General features: G+C 36.8%; 1 protein-coding gene across 1 annotated transcript in view; it reads right to left on the reverse strand.

Moving 5' to 3' along the window:
• Nucleotides 1-22613, reverse strand: part of LOC106082615 (uncharacterized) — a 129749-nt gene that overhangs the window by 35810 nt on the left and 71326 nt on the right. The window contains exon 5 of the mRNA XM_059367270.1: nt 1159-1335. Coding sequence (XP_059223253.1) covers nt 1159-1335 — 177 coding nt within the window. The remainder of the gene's footprint in view (nt 1-1158; nt 1336-22613) is intronic.

Raw genomic sequence — 22613 nt, forward strand, 5'->3', positions numbered from 1 at the left:
TTTGTTTGCCTGTAAGAGAGATATCGGCCGAAAAACTTGACAAATGCCATCCATCGTGAAGGGTATATAAGATTCGGCCCGGCTAAACTTAGGACGCTTTTACTTGTTTAAATTTAATTAGTTTAATATTATAAATGTCTTTTATAGAAATATATAGCCATTTGTTTTTCAATTTTTATATGTCTATATAAATTTGAAATGTAGTTTTGATTGAAATTATGAATTGAGTCCTTAATACAATTTTCTTGATAATGATTTATTCACTTTATATCATCTCCCATACCCCTTGAGAGTGACATATTGCGTAGGGGTAAAAGAAAAAAATCTCTGGGACTGTGAAAGAGAACAATGCGTCTGGCGTTAACAATCCCTCACAATATGCAAATGAAATCGCAAATGGCTTGATTAAACACGACAAGAACAGCAACTAAATGAAATAGAAAGAATTCATGCGTTTTCTATTCTCTCTGCCGTTTCTTTTGCCTGGTATGCTTAACAAAATTCATAGAAATTCAAAAGAAAACAAAAAAACGAAACGTAAAACAATTCATAGTCAGCCAGCTAGCTAATAAGTATTTACAGGCACGCACAAGGATCACATCCTTGAAAAAAGGAAGAGAAATGCATAAATCATGAACCGATTACCATACCAATTGTCTGATTGATTGATTGCATGATGCGATACTTGAAGCTATTAAAGGGGTTGGTAGAAAATTAAGTAGAAGGAGGAGGAGGGGAGGGAGAAGGGGGCATATTGCAAATATGGCGCTCGTGCTGTGGTGAGAAAAATCATATCCTTGCTAATATTTCTTTTTTCGATTTTTTCTTACTCTTCATCTAATAAATGATATTTACAATGGATTTGGGGAACAAGAATAAAATGAGATTACTAATTTTTTTTTATTAATTTTGAAAGTTTGGCAAAAAAGCCTTTTGTATTTCGCTGTTTATTTTTGTGTATAAAACTTAAGGATAACAATGTTATCCTTTGTTGTGGCAAAAGGGTGCAAATTTTTCTTAAGAAAAGCAAATTGAAACTGTAACAATACCACACAAACACACACACAAAGAATTTCTTTTGGTGGTTTTAGTTGGTGAAGGAGAGAAGTACATGTGTGTGTGTGTTTGCGTGTGTATGGCGTTTGAGTGTATACATACCTGGTGATGATTTATATTGAGCCTGCAGGACATAGCGGGGCCTCTCTTCGCCAGCTATAATTTCCTTTTGTGTAATGCGACGTTCTGGTGAACTGGTGTGCAATGGCAGTATGGCCACAGCCGGGACACCCAATGGTGCTGATGTCAAGTCCTCTTGGCATTGGGGCGAATGGCATTCTGCAAAGGCAAAAGGATAATAAAAAACCATCAAGAACAAATTGCATAAATTTCAGGGCAAAAAATGCAGTTAACCACACAAGGTACTGAAGTAAAATATTTTATGTGTTCCACCATGGAATTTATTTTGAACCTCTACTGCGAAACAAAATTCTTTTACACATTTCCCTTTGATTTTGTAAATCTTCCTTATGAAATATTTCATTAAGCAACCAAAGAGAACAAACAAAGTGTTTTTCAACACAGTTTTTCAACAGTCTCCTAGGTCCTGGCGATTTAAAACAAACCAAATTATCTTTTCATCGCCTTCAACTCACCTTTATATTCTCTTAACTCTGTCTTTTATACAACCCAGACCTGTTCAACCAGTTCAATCGACCCCCATGGTGGTCATTGTTTGTCCCTTGGTTTAGTTCAAATACATGCAGTCTTAACCAAGTCGCTCAGCGCGTTCGTGATCCGCTTGACCAACAGATCAAAGTCCTACAAAGTTTCCAATTTCTCAAGCCTACCCGTGTATATCACCTTAGAATGTGCTCCGAAACATATCTCAATCCTCCTTTCTTCTATTTGGCGATAGGACCAATTGTGCAATATTTTCACCAAGGTTGAAACTAATGTAACCATGAACAGAGCAACTCTTGCAATCCAATACTTCTTAGGCTAGGTTAGGTTAAAGTGGCAGTCGTCCATTGTGATACCACAGGAACTGGAGTAGGAAGATACCTTCTAGTTCCTATCGTTGAACCATCCAAATCGCTTTATAAAGCCCAACAACTTGCGAATGTCCACATCCGTTTCTCAAAGCAATTTTATCCTAAAGTGGAACTACTTCTGGCCGCCACTGCGGGACACACACACAGCAGATGTTCTATAGTCTCTTCTTCCTCGACATCCTCACAGCTTCAGCAAAAGTCGTTACTGGAAACCTTTCAGCATAGTGAACTATCATGACGGACACAATGACTGAGACGTCTGTTCTAGCCAGTGACAAACGGTAGACCTCTTCAAGTCTAGTTTATGCCACATAATTTTGGATTGCTCACCGCCCCCCCTTTGTGACCATTGGTTGTCCTTCGGACCTGACTCGGAAAACTTATCCTATATGTCGGGAAACTGGAATCTGTGGGTATACCTCTAACCCGCAGATTCCTGTTTCCCTAGAATGTGTAAGGTAGTTCTTAATCTCGCAATCTCGTCCGCTTTAAAATTCCCTGGAATTTCTATGTGGCACCCTGAACTGTTCAGCCATTTCGTTGAGAGATCTATATAACTTCTATTACCAGGGATATAGTTCCAATCGGTTCTGTCAGGTACTTTTTGTCAACAAGTGGCTCAGGCAGATTGTAATCCACACTGCCTGGAACATCGGACATTGTATCAAGGATAACACATTGTCCGTAGCCGCCACATGACCCAAGAGAAAGCTCCATAAGCCTCACAGCAGCGGTTGCAGCAATTTACCACGCCACAATGTCCGGAGGCATAAGGAGTAGCATAAAATTCAATGCATCAGATGGTGTCGTCCTCAGTGCGGCTGTGAAGTACAAACAAACCATCCTCTGGATCCGCTTCACTATTGACTAGTAGGTGGACTTTTGAAGCGCCGTCCACCAGACCACAACACCATATATCATTATAGGTCTAACAACTGCAGTATATACCCAGTGAATGGCACTCGGTTTAAACCCCCAACTTTTACCAATGGTTGTCTTGCAGGTGTATAGGGCAAAAGTTGCCTTCCTTCCCTTTCCAAAGTGTTGGATTTGAAGATCCATTTCCTGTCCAGCAAAACACCCAGGTATTTGTGCTTTCAGTAAATGGAACATTCTCTTCTCCCAAGTAGCCAGGTGCCACTGCAGGCAACTTGTATCTCCTGCTGAAAATAACAACATCTGTTTTGCACCGATTTACACCCAGACCACTTTCAGTAGCCCACTTTGCCGTGGCTCGTAGAGCTTCCTGAAGTATATCTCTTTGAGTTCTGGGAAACTTTCCCCTAACCGCAATAGCCACATCATCCGCATATGCGACTACTTTTACATCTTTTTCTTCCAGAGACAAAAATATATTGTTAATGGCTAAGTAGAGGAGACAGTATACCTACTTGAGGCGTTCCTCTCCTGACCCATCGTTTTGGATCCACAGATTCCAAGCCTATTATTAATAAACTTTCTTAGGGTAGAGTTGATGCCTAAAAACTCCAACTCCTTCATGATTGACGTCGGTTTAATATTATTGAAAGCACCTTCAATGTCAAGAAATGCTACTATTGTATATTCCTTGACAGCGAAAGAACTCTCTATGCAGCCGACTAGGTCGTGAAGGGCTGTTTCAGTAGACTTGCCTATATAATATGCATGCTGCTGCCGAGACAGGCGATCTCCAGGGATATTTGCCCTAAGATATGTTTCTATCAACTTCTCAAAGTCTTCAGCTTAAAGGATGACCGACTAATAGGACGAAAAGCTTTCGCTTTCGTTATGAAAATGACCTTTGTGTCCTTCCAGCCCACAGGTATCGCCCTTGTATTTTCTTAACTTAGCCTTATAAAGGATGATTTTTTTAAGAGCAATAGGAAAGTTTTTCAAAAAAAAAACGAATAAAATTCAGAAAAATGCATGAAATCTTTATTTGAATCGATAGTACGGTCCTGTAAATTAATGTTTGGTGATTATTTCATGCAAATGTTTACCATGACTGCGCTTTTAATGGTTCATCAAGCTTAGTATATTCTTTCCAACATTTCGTCCGCTAACTTACGAATAAATGCTTTAATGTTGTCTTCCAATGTGTCAAGTAAAGCGGGCTTGTCTGTATAGGCATGAGCTTGAACATAGCCACACAAAAAATAGTCTAAAGACGTTAAATCGCACGATCTAGGCGGCCAATTAACCGGTCCCGAACGTAAAATAAATAGTGCTGTGTGGCATGAGGCACTAGCCAGTAACGAGACTTATTTATTTCAAGGCTGGCTACTACTGAATCTTCAGTGCTTAGCGACGGAAAAGTATTTGGACTACACTTTGCAAGAATACAGGATTCTGTGTCTTCCATTCCCCATACCCTTGAGTACTTCAAATCCAGGAATTCTTATACCGAAAAAAATGTTGTCCTAATTTTGAAGATTCGATCCAAAGTTTAGCAAACTTAAGTCAAAGATGATCAATTTTCCAAATTTTTAAGGAAACAAACTCTTTGGTGAAAGATTTTTTCCTTCATTTTAAGGATTTCTTTTTTTAAATGGTAGGTTAATAAATCCTAAACATTGCGTTTTAATATTAAGGACAAAAATCTAAAATGAATGGTAAATATCGTTGAAAGCTAGGAAATTGACCTTGGGACAAGACAACAGTGAACTGTAGTCAAAGACGCAAAATAGCCTTGCAAATAGGAGCGTCTTTAAATGTTTCCTTTTTTGGGTTAAGATGCTAAGTCTAAGAAAAGAATTTTTCAAAAAATAATAATTGGAGAGTTATCTATGAAGTAAAATAAGAATCAATCAGCGATGAAAATATGAAACGGATGGTCATGTTCGTTAGTAAATAGGAAATTTAATTTAAAGATAGCTTCTTTATTTTAAAGTTTTGGTTCTCTGGCTTGTTTTCATTGCTAAAATGCTACGAACATGGAAAAATCTTAAATTTTGGGTCAATTTTTTTTAGTGTAGTCCACGAACCATTCCTCCTTCCATCAGAAAGACCTTTAATGTCGCCGAAGCGGCCTTACAATGGTGGGGACCGGACCATAGTTAGGATTCATAATTTCCACCACTGTTGCGTTAGCCTCGTCTTCTGAGTCTGCCTGGAGTTCATCCCCACAAGATTCGTTCGATCTTGTTAAGATGAGTTTCCTTATGCTTCCAGGGGCAGTTTAGAAAGCAGTGGAACCACTCTCCTCAGGACACTGAACACTTGCGGTTCTTATTATTCTGATGGAATATGAATATGATGAAATATTAGCTCAAATTTATTATATTTACCAAAAAGAAGCAAATGTTGACTTTGTGTTCATAGTACACATATATATCTTCTTATATATAAAAATCAATTTGTGTTTGTTTGTATGTTGGTTTATGTGTTCCTTATAGACACAAAAACGGTTGAAGCGATTTTCATGAAATTTTCACTGATGGTGCATAATGATCCCGTGGTGAAAATAGGAAACTAAATTTTTTGATATCTAAAGGGGGAGCGGACTCTTCCTCTTACCCTTTTTTCAGTAACGCCAAATCGCGGTGATGGGTGCTGCGATTTAAGCGAAATTTAGTGTGCTCTCTTTTAGTAACCTAAAAATAAAAATTTGGTATCGAAAATTCGGATGGGGTACCTAGGGGGGCCGCCCCACCCAAAACCTACCAAATTGATATTTAAACCAATCACGACAATATGGGATTCAAATGAAAGGTATTTAGCATTAGAAAACGTACCTGATATCCAATTGTTGGGTTAAGTGTTAGGGGGACCACCCCAACCCCCAAAACACCACTAAATCGGACATATTTACCGACCATGGCAATATGGGACTCAAATGGAAGGTATTTGCGAGTAGAATACAATGTGGGACCAAGTTTCTGGGGTCCACTCCTTCCCCAAAACACCCCCCAAACAGTACTTATTTACTGACCATGGCAATATGGGGCTTCAGTAAAAGGTATTTGAGTGTAGAATTCCAATCTGGCATCCAAATGTCAAGCCAAGTGTTTGGAGGGCCGCATATCCCAAAAACACCCTCCAAAGAGGACTAATTTACGACCATAGCAATATGGGGCTCAAATGAAAGGTCCGTGGGAGTTAAGCACGAATTTTATATCAATATTTAGCAAAAAGTGTCTATGGGGCCATCCTTCCCCCATAACACCACCCATATACGGCGTATTCGCTTACCATTTCAATATGTAATAAGTGGTACTTCAGAGCAGAAAACGAATCTGATATATATTTTCAAGGCCAAGTCACTGAACGGCCGCCCCATCCCCTAAAACACCCCCAAACCAGTCATGGAAATATGGGGCTCAAATGAAAAGTATTTGGGAGTAGACCACGAATTTGATATCAACATTCGGGACAAATTATCTAGGGGACGTCCCACTCCCATAACAACTCCCAAATAGGACGTATTTGCTCACCATGACAATTTGGAACTTAAAGAGAGTGCCACTCGATGTCCCGAAACGGGACATATTTGCTTACTTTTGCAGTAAGGGGTTTGAATGATAGGTATTTGGGCTTAGAAAACAAATTGGATATCCAATTTTTAGGCTAATGGCAATAAGGTTCAAATAAATTATATTTGAGAGAAGAGCAAGATGCTGATATATTTTCAGGACTAAGTGTCTGGCGGACAACCTCACTGCCCAAAACACTCCTAAATCGGGCATATTTACTGACCATGTCAATGTGGGGCTCATATAAAAGGTGTCGGGGAGTAGAGCACGAAATTGATACCCATTTTCGGGACCAATTTTCTGAGGGTCTACTTCTTCCCCAAAACGCCCCCCAAACAGCATTTATTTACTGACCATCGCAGTATGGGGTTCAAGTAAACGTATTTGGGAGTAGAATACGAATCTTATATCCACATGTGGGATCATGTATTTTTTGTCCAAGGGTTTGGGTGCCGCCACATCCCATAAATTCCTCTTGAACCAATGGCAATATGGGGTTTAAATTAATGGTATTTGAGAAAAGAGCACGGGCCAAGAGTCTGGGGGACCACCTCACCCCCGAAAAAAAGTGGAGTATATCTAACATCCAAACTTAAATAACCCTAAACCCACCAGGCGGATTCATAGACCAATAAGGATCATATGAGATTCAGATAAAGGCGTTTATATCGTTGTACTGCTAGTCAATCGATATACATTTACTATTTTCGTAACATGGTATTCACTTAAAACTCTTTTACTGTCGAAAATAAATATTCAAAGATAATTTTGACCCATATAGAGTAAAAGAAGGCGCAGCGGAGCGGGTCCCGTGCAGCTAGTATGACTTTTGTTATGACTTTCAACATTTATGGCAAGTATGATTAAAATCGGTTTAAAACCTGATTTAGTTCCCATGTAAATCATCTAATCTGCCTATGAAAATAATCGTTTAAACAATATGAATAATGCAATCTATTGGTGGAGAGTATATAAAATTCGCCCTTGCCGAACTTAACGCGTTCGTACTTGTTTTATTGCAACTTTTACTGATTATTTTTTCAGTAATTGCCTTCAATGGATTCAAATAATCGATAGATCAACTAGATACTCGAGTACAATGTTTTATGAGTTCCCTGGGAAACCCAATTTAATTTGACCCCCAATTGCTGGCTCACTCTTTAGGCCGTTTTTCTCTTTGATTTATTTCCCACCCTTGTAAACTATTCCATTACGAGTATCCAGCAAAAAGAACAATAAAAAATTTAATAAAATTTCACATTGTTACTCAACAAAAACTTGTTGATTGGCAGTGACGGTGGTGGAAGTGGCGATGGTGGAGGCAGAGATACGATGGGTATTGGTTATGGTTGGGCCAATACGGATTCATGGTTGAAGGATTTTATGGTATACGAAAATAAGTTCCACCACCGGCACAACTACAGTTACAGGCAACAACAATGCATGTCAACTGAAGTCATCATCATCATCATCGTCATCGTTGTCACCATCGACCCAAAAATTTGTTTGTTAATTTTTTATTTTAATGACAACGAAAATAGTTTCACGTTATTGTCACCAGATCACCTTTGCTCGTTGACCGGCCATTGATATGAGCGGGCATGTTTTTCTCGATTTTTAAACTCTTCAACGCACAAAAAATGGGTGGGGTCTCTTTCACTCCATATCACACTCGCACACACACACACACACACGTGTAAGTTTTTGTTTTAACAATTTCCAAGTTAATTTTTTTTCTGCCATTTTACATCAGTTTGCCACATTTATGGCAATTTTGGGGGATTGGCTCTTGGTGGTGGCAAATCGTAAATCTTCCACATCGAGTTTTTCCACTTTTGACTTATTAATAACAGCCGCAGCACCGTCACTCGTTGCCATTGGTGCAGAGCCTCAAGTCATATACCATTGACGTCATTTCGAGAGAACTGTTAAAGGGTATCTAGGGTAACGGAAGGGACAAAGTTCCTTCCTTCCTGCTTAGCTTTCGGCTTGGATGGATAGTCTTTTATTTATAAACTTTTCAGTTTCACTTATGATTTTCTAATTAATGTGAAAATGACGTGGAAGATAATTCTAAGAATTGGAATCAATTTGTAGATATTTACAGCTCAGTGAAGCGTTAATGTCGCTAAGCAAAGCGACGGCACCGATGGAAAAAAACTAGAAATATTTGTTTTTATTGTTTTGGGAATTTAACGTTGGGCTTTTAAAGGTGAAAAAAAATAATACGACCTGAAATTCTGCACAGATACTTTATATTAAAGAGATCATTGGGAATTGGGTCATATAGCTAGCATGCCAAAGGGAATGAAATCCAAAACTGTGGTAAAAAAAATCTGCAGTTCGACTACACATGAGGATGTGGCGTTCAAAAAAAAATTTTTAAAAGCATGAGGTGACCAACTTTAGACGCCTATTAAGAGACGCCCTGACCACCTATGGTAACACCTCAGCACTAACTACACAGAAAAAAATCAACTAAAAATTTTCGATTAAAAATTTAATTGAAAATGAATTTCTTTTCAATTAAAAAATTAATTGGTTCAGTCATTTTTAAACCCTCCACCTTAGGATGGGGGTATACTAATTTCGTCATTCTGTTTGTAAGGCCCCATAAAGCATATATATTCTTGATGACATGACATTTTAAGTCGATCTAGCCATGTCCGTCCGTCCGGACGGATAGCTTTACTACTTTCGAAGTAGTAAAGCTATCCGCTTGAAATTTGATCAATTTTTATCCGATTTGGCTGACATTTTGCATTAGGTGTTATGATATCCAACTACAAATGTGCTAAGTGTGGTTCAAATCGGTCCATAACCTGATATAGTTGTCATATAAACCTGAAACCTAAACCCTGACATAGTTGTCATATAAATTCTTGAGCCTATAGAGGGCGCAAGAGATACCGGACAAATAACTCTACAAATGTGATAAATGGTGGCGGCTATATAAGATTCGGCCCGGCCGAGGTTAGTAGGCTTTTGCTTGTTTTTCTTGACAATGGGAGGGGGGCCAACCCCGTGAGTCGGAAGTTAGGGTGGTTATTTCGATGACAGCCCAAGAAAAACTATTTAGATAGAAGTTCACAGTGGTGCTTAACCCTAAGGATCTTAGTCTCCTCGTGTAGATGGTCGGTGCTCGCCATTTGTCATACTGTGATGGTCCTTAGTGCTGCGTTTGCACACCCCTACGGTCTATACCTGTGCCTCATAGTTTACCACCGGTCGCCCTAGCGCCCATATAACCCGATCTCCGATTTTACTTCTTGAGCCCATAAAGAGAGCAATTCTTAGCCGAATTGGCTGAAATTTTATACAATGACTTCTACTATGGTCTCAAAAATTCAATTCAATTATGGTCCGAATGGGATCACAAGTTGATATTGCTCCATTATTCTTTGTTTGCCTAAAAAAAGATAACGGGCAAAGAACTCGACAAATGCGATCCATGGTGGAGGCTACATAAGATTCGGCTCGACCGAACTTAGTAGGCTTTTGCTTGTTTTTCTTGATTATGGAAGAGTCGGAAGTTTGGGTGGTTATCTCGATGGCATCCAAAGAAAAACTGTTTAGATAGAAGTTCACATTGGTCCTTAACCCTAAGGATTTTAGTCTCCTCGTGTAGATGGTCGGTGCTCGCAATTTGTCGTACTGTGATGGTCCTTAGTGCTGCGTTCTGCCTGATTTATAGGTTACACCAGTGTGTTTCGCACACCCCTACGGTCAATACCTGGGCCTCAACGTTTATCACGGGTCGCCCTAGAGCCTTATAGGTCATCAACATGGTTTCCTTGTTCATTCCCTAGGTACTGCTGGCCAAAGATTTGAGAATACTGCTCTTGTTGGAGGCCAACGTGGCGCAGAAGTCAGAATGTCCGCCTTGGTTCAAATCCCGGCGCGAACGTCAGAAAAAATTTCAGAGGTGGTTATCCTCTTACTAATGCCATCGAACTGCACTCATTGATATGAGAGAAGTATCCCCTGTTCCTTAATGGAATATTTATGGGAAAATAAGTAGAAGTAGTTCTTAATATTGAGAGGAAGTTGCCGAGGGTTAGTTCCAAGATTTCTGGGCACCTCACCGTTGGCATCGTTTGTCCATTGACCTGAATATCAAGCTCTCTAGTGTAATCAGTTGTCCATGTGGTGAGTAATGTTGCTGATGATTTTGTGGGGGAGATTTTTAGGTTACGGCTCTGCAAAATTCTGCCAGGTCCTGGGGGTAAATACTTATTTGCTCACACAGTCCGTTGGTGTTATTGTCTGTCGCCAGAACGGAGCAGTCATCTGAATTTGATTTTATCTCCTCGCCAGAGGGGAGTGGAGTGAGTTTTTTAAAAGGTAGAGCTAAAACAGGATTGGGAAGAGGACACCCCCTTGTGGGACTTCTTGTTTAACACTACGGCGCACAGTGAGAGAAATATGTTCCGATCTGTACCACATTTGACAGGAATGGGTAAGGGTCTACCAGAACACACTGTGACAAATTCGAATTCGGGTAATAAATGGATCTTTTATGGCTTCAACACTACATATCGGGATATCGGGTGGTCAGTATAAGGGCAGCTATATCCAAATATAGTCCGAGCTGAACCGCATTTCACAGAAAAGAATAGGGGTCTACCAGAACTCACTGTGCCAAATTTCATAAATTACCAGTTTATAGCCTCAAGACTTTAAGTCTGGAGATCGGTCTATATAACGGCTATTTATAACTAAGATACGATTTTATGAGATCAGAAGGTCAAGTTTATATACAAAGAATACAAAATCATTACAAATTTTTTGAAAAATTTTTTTTTAGATATCTGCAAAATTATAAATACCCAGCTTTTGGGTATAAATGGGTAAATACCCGGGTAACTACCCAATTTACCGGGTAAATACCTTTTAGGTATTTACCCATCGCCCATCTCTAGCTATGAATTATGGCACATAGGTACACAAGAGCAACCTAAGCTGAATAACTTAATGAGTTTTTGGACATTTGTACATTTAGGTACCAAAAAAGTACGAAAAAGGTACTAAATTAGTTAAAGATTAAGCTAAACTTCAAAATGTGTTTTAAATGATACAGTTGGAAAAAATTCCCGAAAACGTACTTTTAGTACAATTGGTACCATTTGGTACATTCTTAACGTATTGAACCTGAGCTCTGAAATTTGGCATACCAAAAATATTTTGGGTGAGAATTGGACATTTGTACATTTAGGTACTAAAAAGTACCAAAACGGTACTAAATTAGTTAAATTTGCACAACTCGAAACTTGGTTTAAATGATACTGTTGGAAAAAATTCCCGAAATAGTAGAAAACGTACTTTTAGTACCGCAATTGGTACCATTTGGTACTTTACTAACGGATTTAACCTGAGCTCTGAAATTTGGCATACCAAAAATATGTTGGGTGAGAAGTTTTTTTTTCAAAATTCGTAATTTTTGGTACCAAAAGGGCAAAATAGTACACGTACGATATGTCCTTACAAATCGTACCAAATTACAATTTTTTGTACTTTCTTTACCTGTACAGTATATTTTGGGTATATACAGTATATTGGAGGCCACCGTCGCGCAGAGGTTAGCATGTCCGTCTATGACGCTGCACGCCTAGATTAAAATCCTGGAGCGAAAACCAGAAAACATGTTCAGCGGAGTTAACCCCTCCTAATGCTGACGACAATCATAAGCCAGGGAACGATCTTCGGAGTCAGGCCCCTTTTAGAATCTGCAACCAGCCTACATAGTGCTCAACATCGTAGTTCAATTTCCTGTTCAATACCTCTCTCTAGCATTGTCGGTTATCAAAATCATTCTGTTTCAAACATGTGGCTCCTCCAAATGGTCATTCTTCATCTTTCTCGTAAACAGACATATTTCAGTCTTCTCTGGATTAACGATCAGACTGCAATGTCCAGTATGCTGTATTAAAGGCCCTTTCGGCATAGCTGATTCAGATTTCTAACCTATAGAAATATTATAAATGAAATCACTCCTCAGTCAGGATCAAAACTAAGCCATTCATGATGGTAGGCCATTCGTAAAGGACACTTGGTAAAGTGACCCCACTGTGACGCATAAAAGGATTTAGTTTGTATACATATTTGACAGATTACATGATAGCGCGTACCCACAGTACATCCCGGGCAAACATAGCTTTTTTATTTGTTTTTAATTTAAGGATTTGAAAAACTCTAAAATGTTGTCGCTTTCATTCATTTATTTGAAGTTTACATTTAAACGTTGACTTTTATTTTTAGCTCGAAATCTCTTTTACTCTTCCAACCTCTGGACAAAATCCCAATTAAATTAATAACTTAAAAGTGCCAAGCTCAATTTCGCTTACTCAACTAACTACTAAGGCTTCTGAACCCAAATTTAGGAACTCACTACTGTCGTTAATTTCTGTGTCAGTTCTGGTAACCATTGTGTGACACATTTACCTACCTTCACTAGCACTACTTGCTCTTCTCTCTCTCTCTTTTTGAGCTTTTCGCATTGGCATGGACATGACTACATTAGCATGTGGTCATTATGGCATGTTCACATTCTGTATGGAACAACGGGCCAACTCTCAATTAAACTTGGGGTTATCTGACAATGATGTAATTAGTCTGATGTGACTATAATGGCTTTTCACCAACAATTTGCTGTTGGTGGTGGTGATTTTTGTTTTGTTGCAGCAAAAGTTGTGGTGGCCAAGTAAAAGGGAGCAAGAAAAAAAAAATTAATGATACATGGAGAAAAACTACCCCGCAATGTAAGTGTTACAAAAAATTTTATCTAAAGACAAAATTTCGATGAAATTTTATCTAAAGACAAAATTTCGATGAAATTTTATCTAAAGACAAAATTTCGATGAAATTTTATCTAAAGACAAAATTTCAGTGAAATTTTATCTAAAGACAAAATTTCAGTGAAATTTTATCTAAAGACAAAATTTCAGTGAAATTTTATCTAAAGACAAAATTTCAGTGAAATTTTATCTAAAGACAAAATTTCAGTGAAATTTTATCTAAAGACAAAATTTCAGTGAAATTTTATCTAAAGACAAAATTTCAGTGAAATTTTATCTAAAGACAAAAATTCAGCGAAATTTTTTCTAAAGACAAAATTTCAGTGAAATTTTATCTAAAGACAAAATTTCAGTGAAATTTTTTCTAAAGACAAAATTTGAGTGAAATTTTATCTAAAGAAAAAATTTCAGTGAAATTTTATCTAAAGAAAAAATTTCAGTGAAATTTTATCTAAAGAAAAAATTTCAGTGAAATTTTATCTAAAGACAAAATTTCAGTGAAATTTTATCTAAAGACAAAATTTCAGTGAAATTTTATCTAAAGACAAAATTTCAGTGAAATTTTATCTAAAGACAAAATTTCAGTGAAATTTTATCTAAAGACAAAATTTCAGTGAAATTTTATCTAAAGACAAAATTTCAGTGAAATTTTATCTAAAGACAAAATTTCAGTGAAATTTTATCTAAAGACAAAATTTCAGTGAAATTTTATCTAAAGACAAAATTTCAGTGAAATTTTATCTAAAGACAAAATTTCAGTGAAATTTTATCTAAAGACAAAATTTCAGTGAAATTTTATCTAAAGACAAAATTTCAGTGAAATTTTATCTAAAGACAAAATTTCAGTGAAATTTTATCTAAAGACAAAATTTCAGTGAAATTTTATCTAAAGACAAAATTTCAGTGAAATTTTATCTAAAGACAAAATTTCAGTGAAATTTTATCTAAAGACAAAATTTCAGTGAAATTTTATCTAAAGACAAAATTTCAGTGAAATTTTATCTAAAGACAAAATTTCAGTGAAATTTTATCTAAAGACAAAATTTCAGTGAAATTTTATCTAAAGACAAAATTTCAGTGAAATTTTATCTAAAGACAAAATTTCAGTGAAATTTTATCTAAAGACAAAATTTCAGTGAAATTTTATCTAAAGACAAAATTTCAGTGAAATTTTATCTAAAGACAAAATTTCAGTGAAATTTTATCTAAAGACAAAATTTCAGTGAAATTTTATCTAAAGACAAAATTTCAGTGAAATTTTATCTAAAGACAAAATTTCAGTGAAATTTTATCTAAAGACAAAATTTCAGTGAAATTTTATCTAAAGACAAAATTTCAGTGAAATTTTATCTAAAGACAAAATTTCAGTGAAATTTTATCTAAAGACAAAATTTCAGTGAAATTTTATCTAAAGACAAAATTTCAGCGAAATTTTATCTAAAGACAAAATTTCAGTGAAATTTTATCTAAAGACAAAATTTCAGTGAAATTTTATCTAAAGACAAAATTTCAGTGAAATTTTATCTAAAGACAAAATTTCAGTAAAATTTTATCTAAAGACAAAATTTCAGTAAAATTTTATCTAAAGACAAAATTTCAGTGAAATTTTATCTAAAGACAAAATTTCAGTGAAATTTTATCTAAAGACAAAATTTCAGTGAAATTTTATCTAAAGACAAAATTTCAGTGAAATTTTATCTAAAGACAAAATTTCAATGAAATTTTATCTAAAGACAAAATTTCAGTGAAATTTTATCTAAAGACAAAATTTCAGTGAAATTTTATCTAAAGACAAAATTTCAGTGAAATTTTATCTAAAGACAAATTTTTAGTGAAATTTTATCTAAAGACAAAATTTTAGTGAAATTTTATCATTTCATTGAAATTTTATCTAAAGTCAAAATTTCGTTGATATTTTATCTAAAGTCAAAGTTCAGTGAAATTTTATCTACAAAGAAGATTTCACCTCCGCCGTTTGTAACACACCAAGATAATGGCCCATCAAGATTTGAACCCATAAAGTATATATGTTCTTGATCGTGACGACATTTCATGTCGATCGGGCTATGCCCGTCTGTCTGTTCGTCTGTGAAAAGCTCCCTAGCTTTCGAAGGAATAAAGATAATGGCTTGAAATTTTGCCCAAATACTTCCTATTAGTATAAGTCGATTGGCATTATAAATGGGCCATATCGGTCCATATTTAGATAAAGCTCCCATATAAACCTATCTCCAGATTATACTTCTTGAGCCTTTAGAGAGCGCAATTCTCACCGGATTTGTCTTAAATTTTGTACAGTGGCTATCATTTCTAATATACGTGCCAAGTAAGGTCCCAATCGGTTAAAAACTTGATATAGCTCTCATATAAACCGATCTCCCGATTATTCTTCTTGAGCCTCTAGAGATCGAAATATTTATCCGATTTGGACAGTAACTTTTACCATGACCTCTAACATGCGGATCAAGTGTGGTCTAAATTGGTCCATAACATGATGTAGTAACGGTCTCCCCATTTTACTTCTTGAGCCTCTAGAGGGCGCCATTCTTATCCGATTTGGCTGAAATTTTACATGCCAAGCATGGTCCCAATCGGTTCAAAACCTGATATAGCTCCCACATAAACTGATCTCGCGATTTAACTTCGCGAGCCTCTAGGGGGCGTAATTCTTATCCGATGTAGCTGAATTTTTTCACTACGTGCCAAATGAACCTTATGTAGCTCTAATATAAACCTATAACCCGATTTTACTTCTTCAGCGCCTACAGCGTGTAATTCCTAGCCAATTTGGCTGAAATTTTGCACAATGCCATCTACTATGGTCTTCAACACTCAAGCCAAGTATGGCTCCAATAGCATAGCCATTCTCATTCATTATCGTTTATTTGCCTAAAAAGATATACCGGATAAAGAACTTGGCAAATGCAAGCTGTGGTGGAAGGTATATAAGATTCGTCCCGGCCGAACTTAGCACGCTTTTATTTGTTTTTTTTTCTTCGTGTAGTAAATCCAATAAAGACCATTTTGTCAGTTTGAATCCAGAAAGTTGCCTTTTGTTATAGTCGGACTAACTTAAACAAACAAAAACGTACACCAACAAAATGCATTCATTTCCACAAATACCATTTGGACATTTTCAAACGACAATAGCAAACACAACCAATGCCCCCCCACACAGGAAAAGTTGTTGATGGTGTCGAAAACTTTGTGTCGTGTATTCATCTACGGAAAAGAATTCCACACTACGATCCTTGATGAGATGATAGCACATCAAGCGGTAGAATATTTGAAAAGTACGACGAATGTGTCGCAGAAGTTCAAATCAGGGCATCATTGGGGGGGTGTGGGGGACAAGGACTTTGGGCTAATTTGCATTTATGCCACATACACATTCGCACCATCCATCTATCAATTTTCATATGCATATGTGTTAGGGTCATTTCGCAAACACTCTTCGAGTTGTTTGAACAATTTTTGGTGTGGGAGGCGTGTGTATCCTTAACTGAGACATTTTGTAATGAAAAGAAATCGCACAAAAAATGCAAATGTTATTTAGGGGTCCGTCGTACAAAAGAAAAAACGAGCAAGAAAAGGAAGGGAAAATACATTTTGGTAAGACTGTTTAAATTATATACGCAGCTCCCACTGAAGAAAGGAAGGAAGGACGGAAGGATGGATTGATGAAAATGTAGTAGGTATAATGGATGAGTTTGTTATTTCTATATATGCATTGTTTCTTGTTTGCATAACATTTCCGACATGTTATCATTATTAGCTAAAGCTTTATCTAAACTTTGTGTATCAAAACTTAAAAATTAGATTTAAATTATCTTTTTTAAGAGGATGAGTCCTTTTAAAGTTCAATTCAAGTTAAATGTTCATACAAACGAAAGTTATCGTGCGTTCAACAGACATAGACGGCCTTGGAAAGGTTGATTCAGAATGTCATGATGATATCGCTCGTTTTCTTCTGCCAAATGCTTTTTTTTGTTTGAGTCACATATTGCCATAGCCGGTAAAAATGTTCCGTTTTTTAGGGTGGTATGTTCACCCATTCATTTAGCCCTGAAAATAAATTTAAAATGTTTGATCTACTCTGGAATAGTCTAATTTTATCCCCATATAACCAGTATCAGTAAATAAGTCCTGTTTGGGAGTTTTTTTTGGTGGTGGGATACAGAAACAGGATCCCAAAAATGTGTACCAATTTCGTTCTCTATCATTTCTAATAGCTTTCATTTGAGCCCCATATTGCTATCGTCGGTAAATAATCCGATTTGGGGTATATATATTTGACGAGTTTTGGGGGGTGTGCAGCCCTCTATGTACTTAACCTCAAATTTGGATACCAAATTCTTGTTTTTATACCCTCCACCATAGGATGGGGGGTATACTAATTTCGTCATTCTGTTTGTAACTACTCGAAATATTCGTCTGAGACCCCATAAAGTATATATATTCTTGATCGTCGCGACATTTTATGTCGATCTAGCCATGTCCGTCCGTCTGTCCGTCCGTCCGTCTGTCTGTCGAAAGCACGCTAACTTCCGAAGGAGTAAAGCTAGCCGCTTGAAATTTTGCGTAGGTCGGTTTTTTTTGTGTAGGTCGGTTGGTATTGTAAATGGGCCATATCGGTCCATTTTTTGATATAGCTGCCATATAAACCGATCTTGGGTCTTGACTTCTTGAGCCTCTAGAGGGCGCAATTCTCATCCGATTTGACTGAAATTTTGCACATAGTGTTTTAGTATCACTTCTAATAACTGTGCTAAGTGTGGTTCAAATCGGTCCATAACCTGGTATAGCTGTCATATAAACCGATCTTGGGTCTTGACTTCTTGAGCCTCTAGAGTGCGCAATTCTTATCCGATTAGAATGAAATTGCACGACGTGTTTTGTTATGATATCCAACAACGGTGCCAAGTATGGTTCAAATCGGTCCATAACCTGATATAGCTGCCATATAAACCGATCTTGGGTCTTGACTTCTTGAGCCTCTAGAGAGCGCAATTCTTATCCGATTTTACTGAAATTTTGCACGACATGTTTTGTTATGATATCCAACAACTGTGCCAAGTGTGATTCAAATCGGTTCATAACCTGATATAGCTGCCATATAAACCGATCTGGGATCTTGACTTCTTGAGCCTCTACAGGTTGCAATTATTATCCGATTTGCCTGAAATTTTGTACGACGGATCCTCTCATGACCATCAACATATGTGTTTATTATGGTCTGAATCGGTCTATAGACCGATACAGCTCCCATATAAATCGATCTCTCTATTTTACCTCTTGAGCCCCCAAAGGGCGCAATTCTTATTCGAATTGGCTGACATTTTACACAGGTCTCCAACATATAATTTAATTGTGGTCTAAACCGGATCATATCTTGATATCGCTCTAATAGCAGAGCAAATCTTTTCTTATATCATTTTTTGCCTAAGAAGATATGCCGGGAAAAGAACTCGACTAATTCGCTCCATGGTGGAGGGTATATAAGATTCGGCACGGCCGAACTTAGCACGCTTTTACTTGTTTTTTTTTTATTACTACTAGCATCCCGGTCGTCCGTTTCGCTACCCCCATTTTGGATACGCCCTTTTTGCGTAGGACTTCCGAAAACCTACATAGTCACTCAATTTATAAGAATATGAAGTGTTGTAATAATTGTGTATCAACTTTCAGAAATCTGCCCCCTTCTGTAAAGATAGTACCAAGAAAAACAATTCATGGGAAAATCATTAAGTCGTCTAATATATATTCTCAAGGTATAAATAAATCCCAATTTTGAATGCTTTTGCTCAATTCATGAAGAAAGTACCATTTAGTACCTTAATGTTCGATTTAAAAAAAATCTTCTGATCGCCCAAAGTTTAAAGTCAAAGCATAGCTGTATACAAATTTGGAGAGCTTAAGATCACTCTGTGAAGAAAGTACCATTTTGTATGTTTTAGTACCTAAATGCACGAACTAAAAACAAATCTTTCAACCGCCCAATATTAACTGTCTTTCAAGGTATCAATTGCACTACAATTAGTACGATGTTTGTCAAATTGCTTAGTTTTATCAGGCCCCGTTCGATGTATGTAGATAAACTATTTCGTACCAAAATGTACGAATTTTGAATGGAGTATTTAGTTACCCATTATATATTTCCTTCTTGTATCTACATCCTAAATGTCAGACCTCTAGCTCCATGTGTAAAGAAAGTACCAAATGGTGTCAACATTGGTACCAAAGTGTATAAATTTTTTATATATCATTTAGTCACCATATATATCATATCATATATTTCTTAGTTATTCCTAAATGCCAAATTTCAGACTTCTAGCTTCATCTATAAAGAAAGTAGCAATTGGTACCACAATTTAGGTACCAAAATCTGTGAATGGTGAAGAGATCATTTAGTTACCTATCACATATTTCTTAGTTATACCTAAATGCTACATTTCAGACCTCTAGCTCCATCTGAACAGAAAGTACAAAATGGTACCAAAATGTACGAATTTTTAGAGAACTTTTAGTCTCCCATCATATATTTCTTAGTTGTACCTACATACAAAATTTCAGACCCTTAGAATATGAATATGAAGAATATGCCAAAATGGTACCATATTTGGTACCAAATTTTATGAATTTTTAACAGATCATACATGCCAAACTGCGCACCTTTAGCTCTATTTATAAAGAAAGTACCAAATAATAACAATTTTAGTACCAAAATGTTCGAATTGTGAAAAAAACCAATTAGTCGCCCATCATTTATTTCTATGTTTTACCTACAAGCCAAATGTCAGACATCTAGCTCTATCTACAAAGCTAGTACGAAATGGTACCAATATTGGTACTAAATTGTACAAATTGTTAAAAGATCATAGTTACCCATTATATTTTTCCTAGTTGTACCTGCATGCCAAATTTTATATCTTCATCTCCATTTGTAAGGAAAGTACCAAATGGTACCAATATTGGTACTAAACGTACGTTTTATCCCCTTACCAGCACTATTTTCCCATGGTTTTTCAACCTTTTACCTTTTGCGCCAGTTATCTTTTAAGTCAAATTGCAAAATTCTACCCCTATCCATACGCCCTGTAGAGAGTTGATCCATTTCGCACCTTTTTGTCCTTTTTTTAGTACCTAAATGTACAAATTTCCAAAAGCTCTTAAAGTTACCCAATTAAGGTTGCCTAGTGCAACTAAGTTCCAAAAGCTCCCCACACCACTACTGTGGTACAGGGTATAATAACTTAGTGCATTTGTTTATAATACCCAGAAGAAAGAGAGGTAGACCCATAGATAAATATACTGATCGACTCAGAATCACGTTCCGATTAAGCTATGTTCGTCTGTCTGTCCGTCCGTCCGTCTGTCCATGTTAATTTGTGTACAAAGTAATAGGGTCGCAGTTTTCATCCGATCGTCTTCAAATTTGGTATGGGCATATCGTTCGGCCTAGAGACGAAGCCTATTGAAATTGGAAAAAAACGGTTCAGATTTGGATCCCATATATATATTTTCGTTCGATTTGCAGTAATACAGCAATAAAATGGTCGTTTGTTATCCGATTATCTCGAAATTCGACAGGAAGGATTTTCTTATGGCTCCCGACATTACCGGTGAGTTTCATAGAAATCGGTTCAGATTTGGATATAGCCCTCATATATATGTTCGTCCGATTTGCAGTAATACTGCAATAAAATGGTCATTTCTTATCCGATTCTCTCGACATTTGGCAGGAAGGTTTTTCTCTTAACTCCCGACACTACTAGTGAATTTCATGGAAGTCGGTTCAGATATAGATATAGCGTTCATATATATATATATATATATATATATATATATATATATATATATATATATATCTCCCGATTTTAACTTCTAGAGCCACAGCAAGCGCATTTATTGACCAATCTTGCCAAAATTTTGCACAAAGCCTTCCTCGACGATTACGACAATATCTGAGAAGTTTGCTCGAAATCGGTTCAGATTTAGACATTTAGATATAGGTCCCATATGTTGGGTTGCCCAAAAAGTAATTGCGGATTTTTTAAAAGAAAGTAAATGCACTTTTAATAAAACTTATAATGAACTTTAATCAAATATACTTTTTTTACACTTTTTTTTAAAGCAAGCTAAAAGTAACAGCTGTTAACTGACAGAAGAAAGAATGCAATTACAGAGTCACAAGCTGTGAAAAAATTTGTCAACGCCGACTATATGAAAAATCCGCAATTACTTTTTGGGCAACCCAATATATGTTCATCCGATTTGCAGTAATATTGCAATAAAATGTTCTTTTGTTAACCGATTCTCTCGAAATTCGGCAGGAAAGATTTTCTTATGACTCTCGATATTACTGGCGAATTTCATAGAAATCGGCTTAGATTTAGATATAGCTGTCTTTTTTATATATATATTGCCGCTGCAAGCGTATTATTTGACCAATCTTGCCAAAATTTTGTACCACGCTTTCCTCTACCACATTATCTGAGAAGTTTGCTTGAAATCGGTTCGGTTCGGTTCGTCAGACGTAGTTATTACAGTTTAAACATATTTGATCGCCGAGGTCTATCAAAATTGGTTCAGAATTGGATATTGTTCCCACATTGTACTTATGGGGTAGGTGTAGGGTATTATACAGTCGGCAACGCCCGACTTTTGCCCTTCCTTACTAGTTTTTATATATAAGAGAGGAAGTGCTTCGCATTCTACGTGGTCTCTGCTTGTCTTAGTACTTGAAATGTCACTTTAACGACGACAATCCCCTAGAACTCGACGTGTGATGATGCTCAAATGCGATACAAGTTTCCTATACCAACCTGAAGTAGACAGCTTTGCAGAGGTTTATTTATTCGCTTCTTTTGAGAAAACACACGAACCGACTCTTGGTATCAAATCCCATCAACGGGATTCCATGGTTCAATTCCATTTTTCTCGGAAATTTTACCTCAATTTAATTTACCTTCATGCGGGAGTGCAGTAGTCAGCGGTAGTCATGAAATCCTTTGCAGGCATGACTGTTGGCTCTGTAGGATGGGATGTGACGTTTCCCTCAGTTACTTGAACCTTATTTTAGATATCAGATTCGTGTTATTGGCGTTAGAGTGAAAAAATCTCCATGATCGAAAGCATTCAAGCAGCGTGGTAGACGATCGAGCAATCATTACCTTTGCATAGCCAAGGTTCCTACATTAAAGGTGCGTAGAAATATTCTATACTAGGTGCGCAGAAATATACTATCTGACTCAAGGATGCCGAAAGTCGCCAAACGCAACATATTGCAAGTTCATACTCCATTCGACTGACCCAAT

This window comes from Stomoxys calcitrans, chromosome 4 (genome assembly GCF_963082655.1).
Source record: "Stomoxys calcitrans chromosome 4, idStoCalc2.1, whole genome shotgun sequence".
Lineage (NCBI taxonomy): Eukaryota > Metazoa > Arthropoda > Insecta > Diptera > Muscidae > Stomoxys > Stomoxys calcitrans.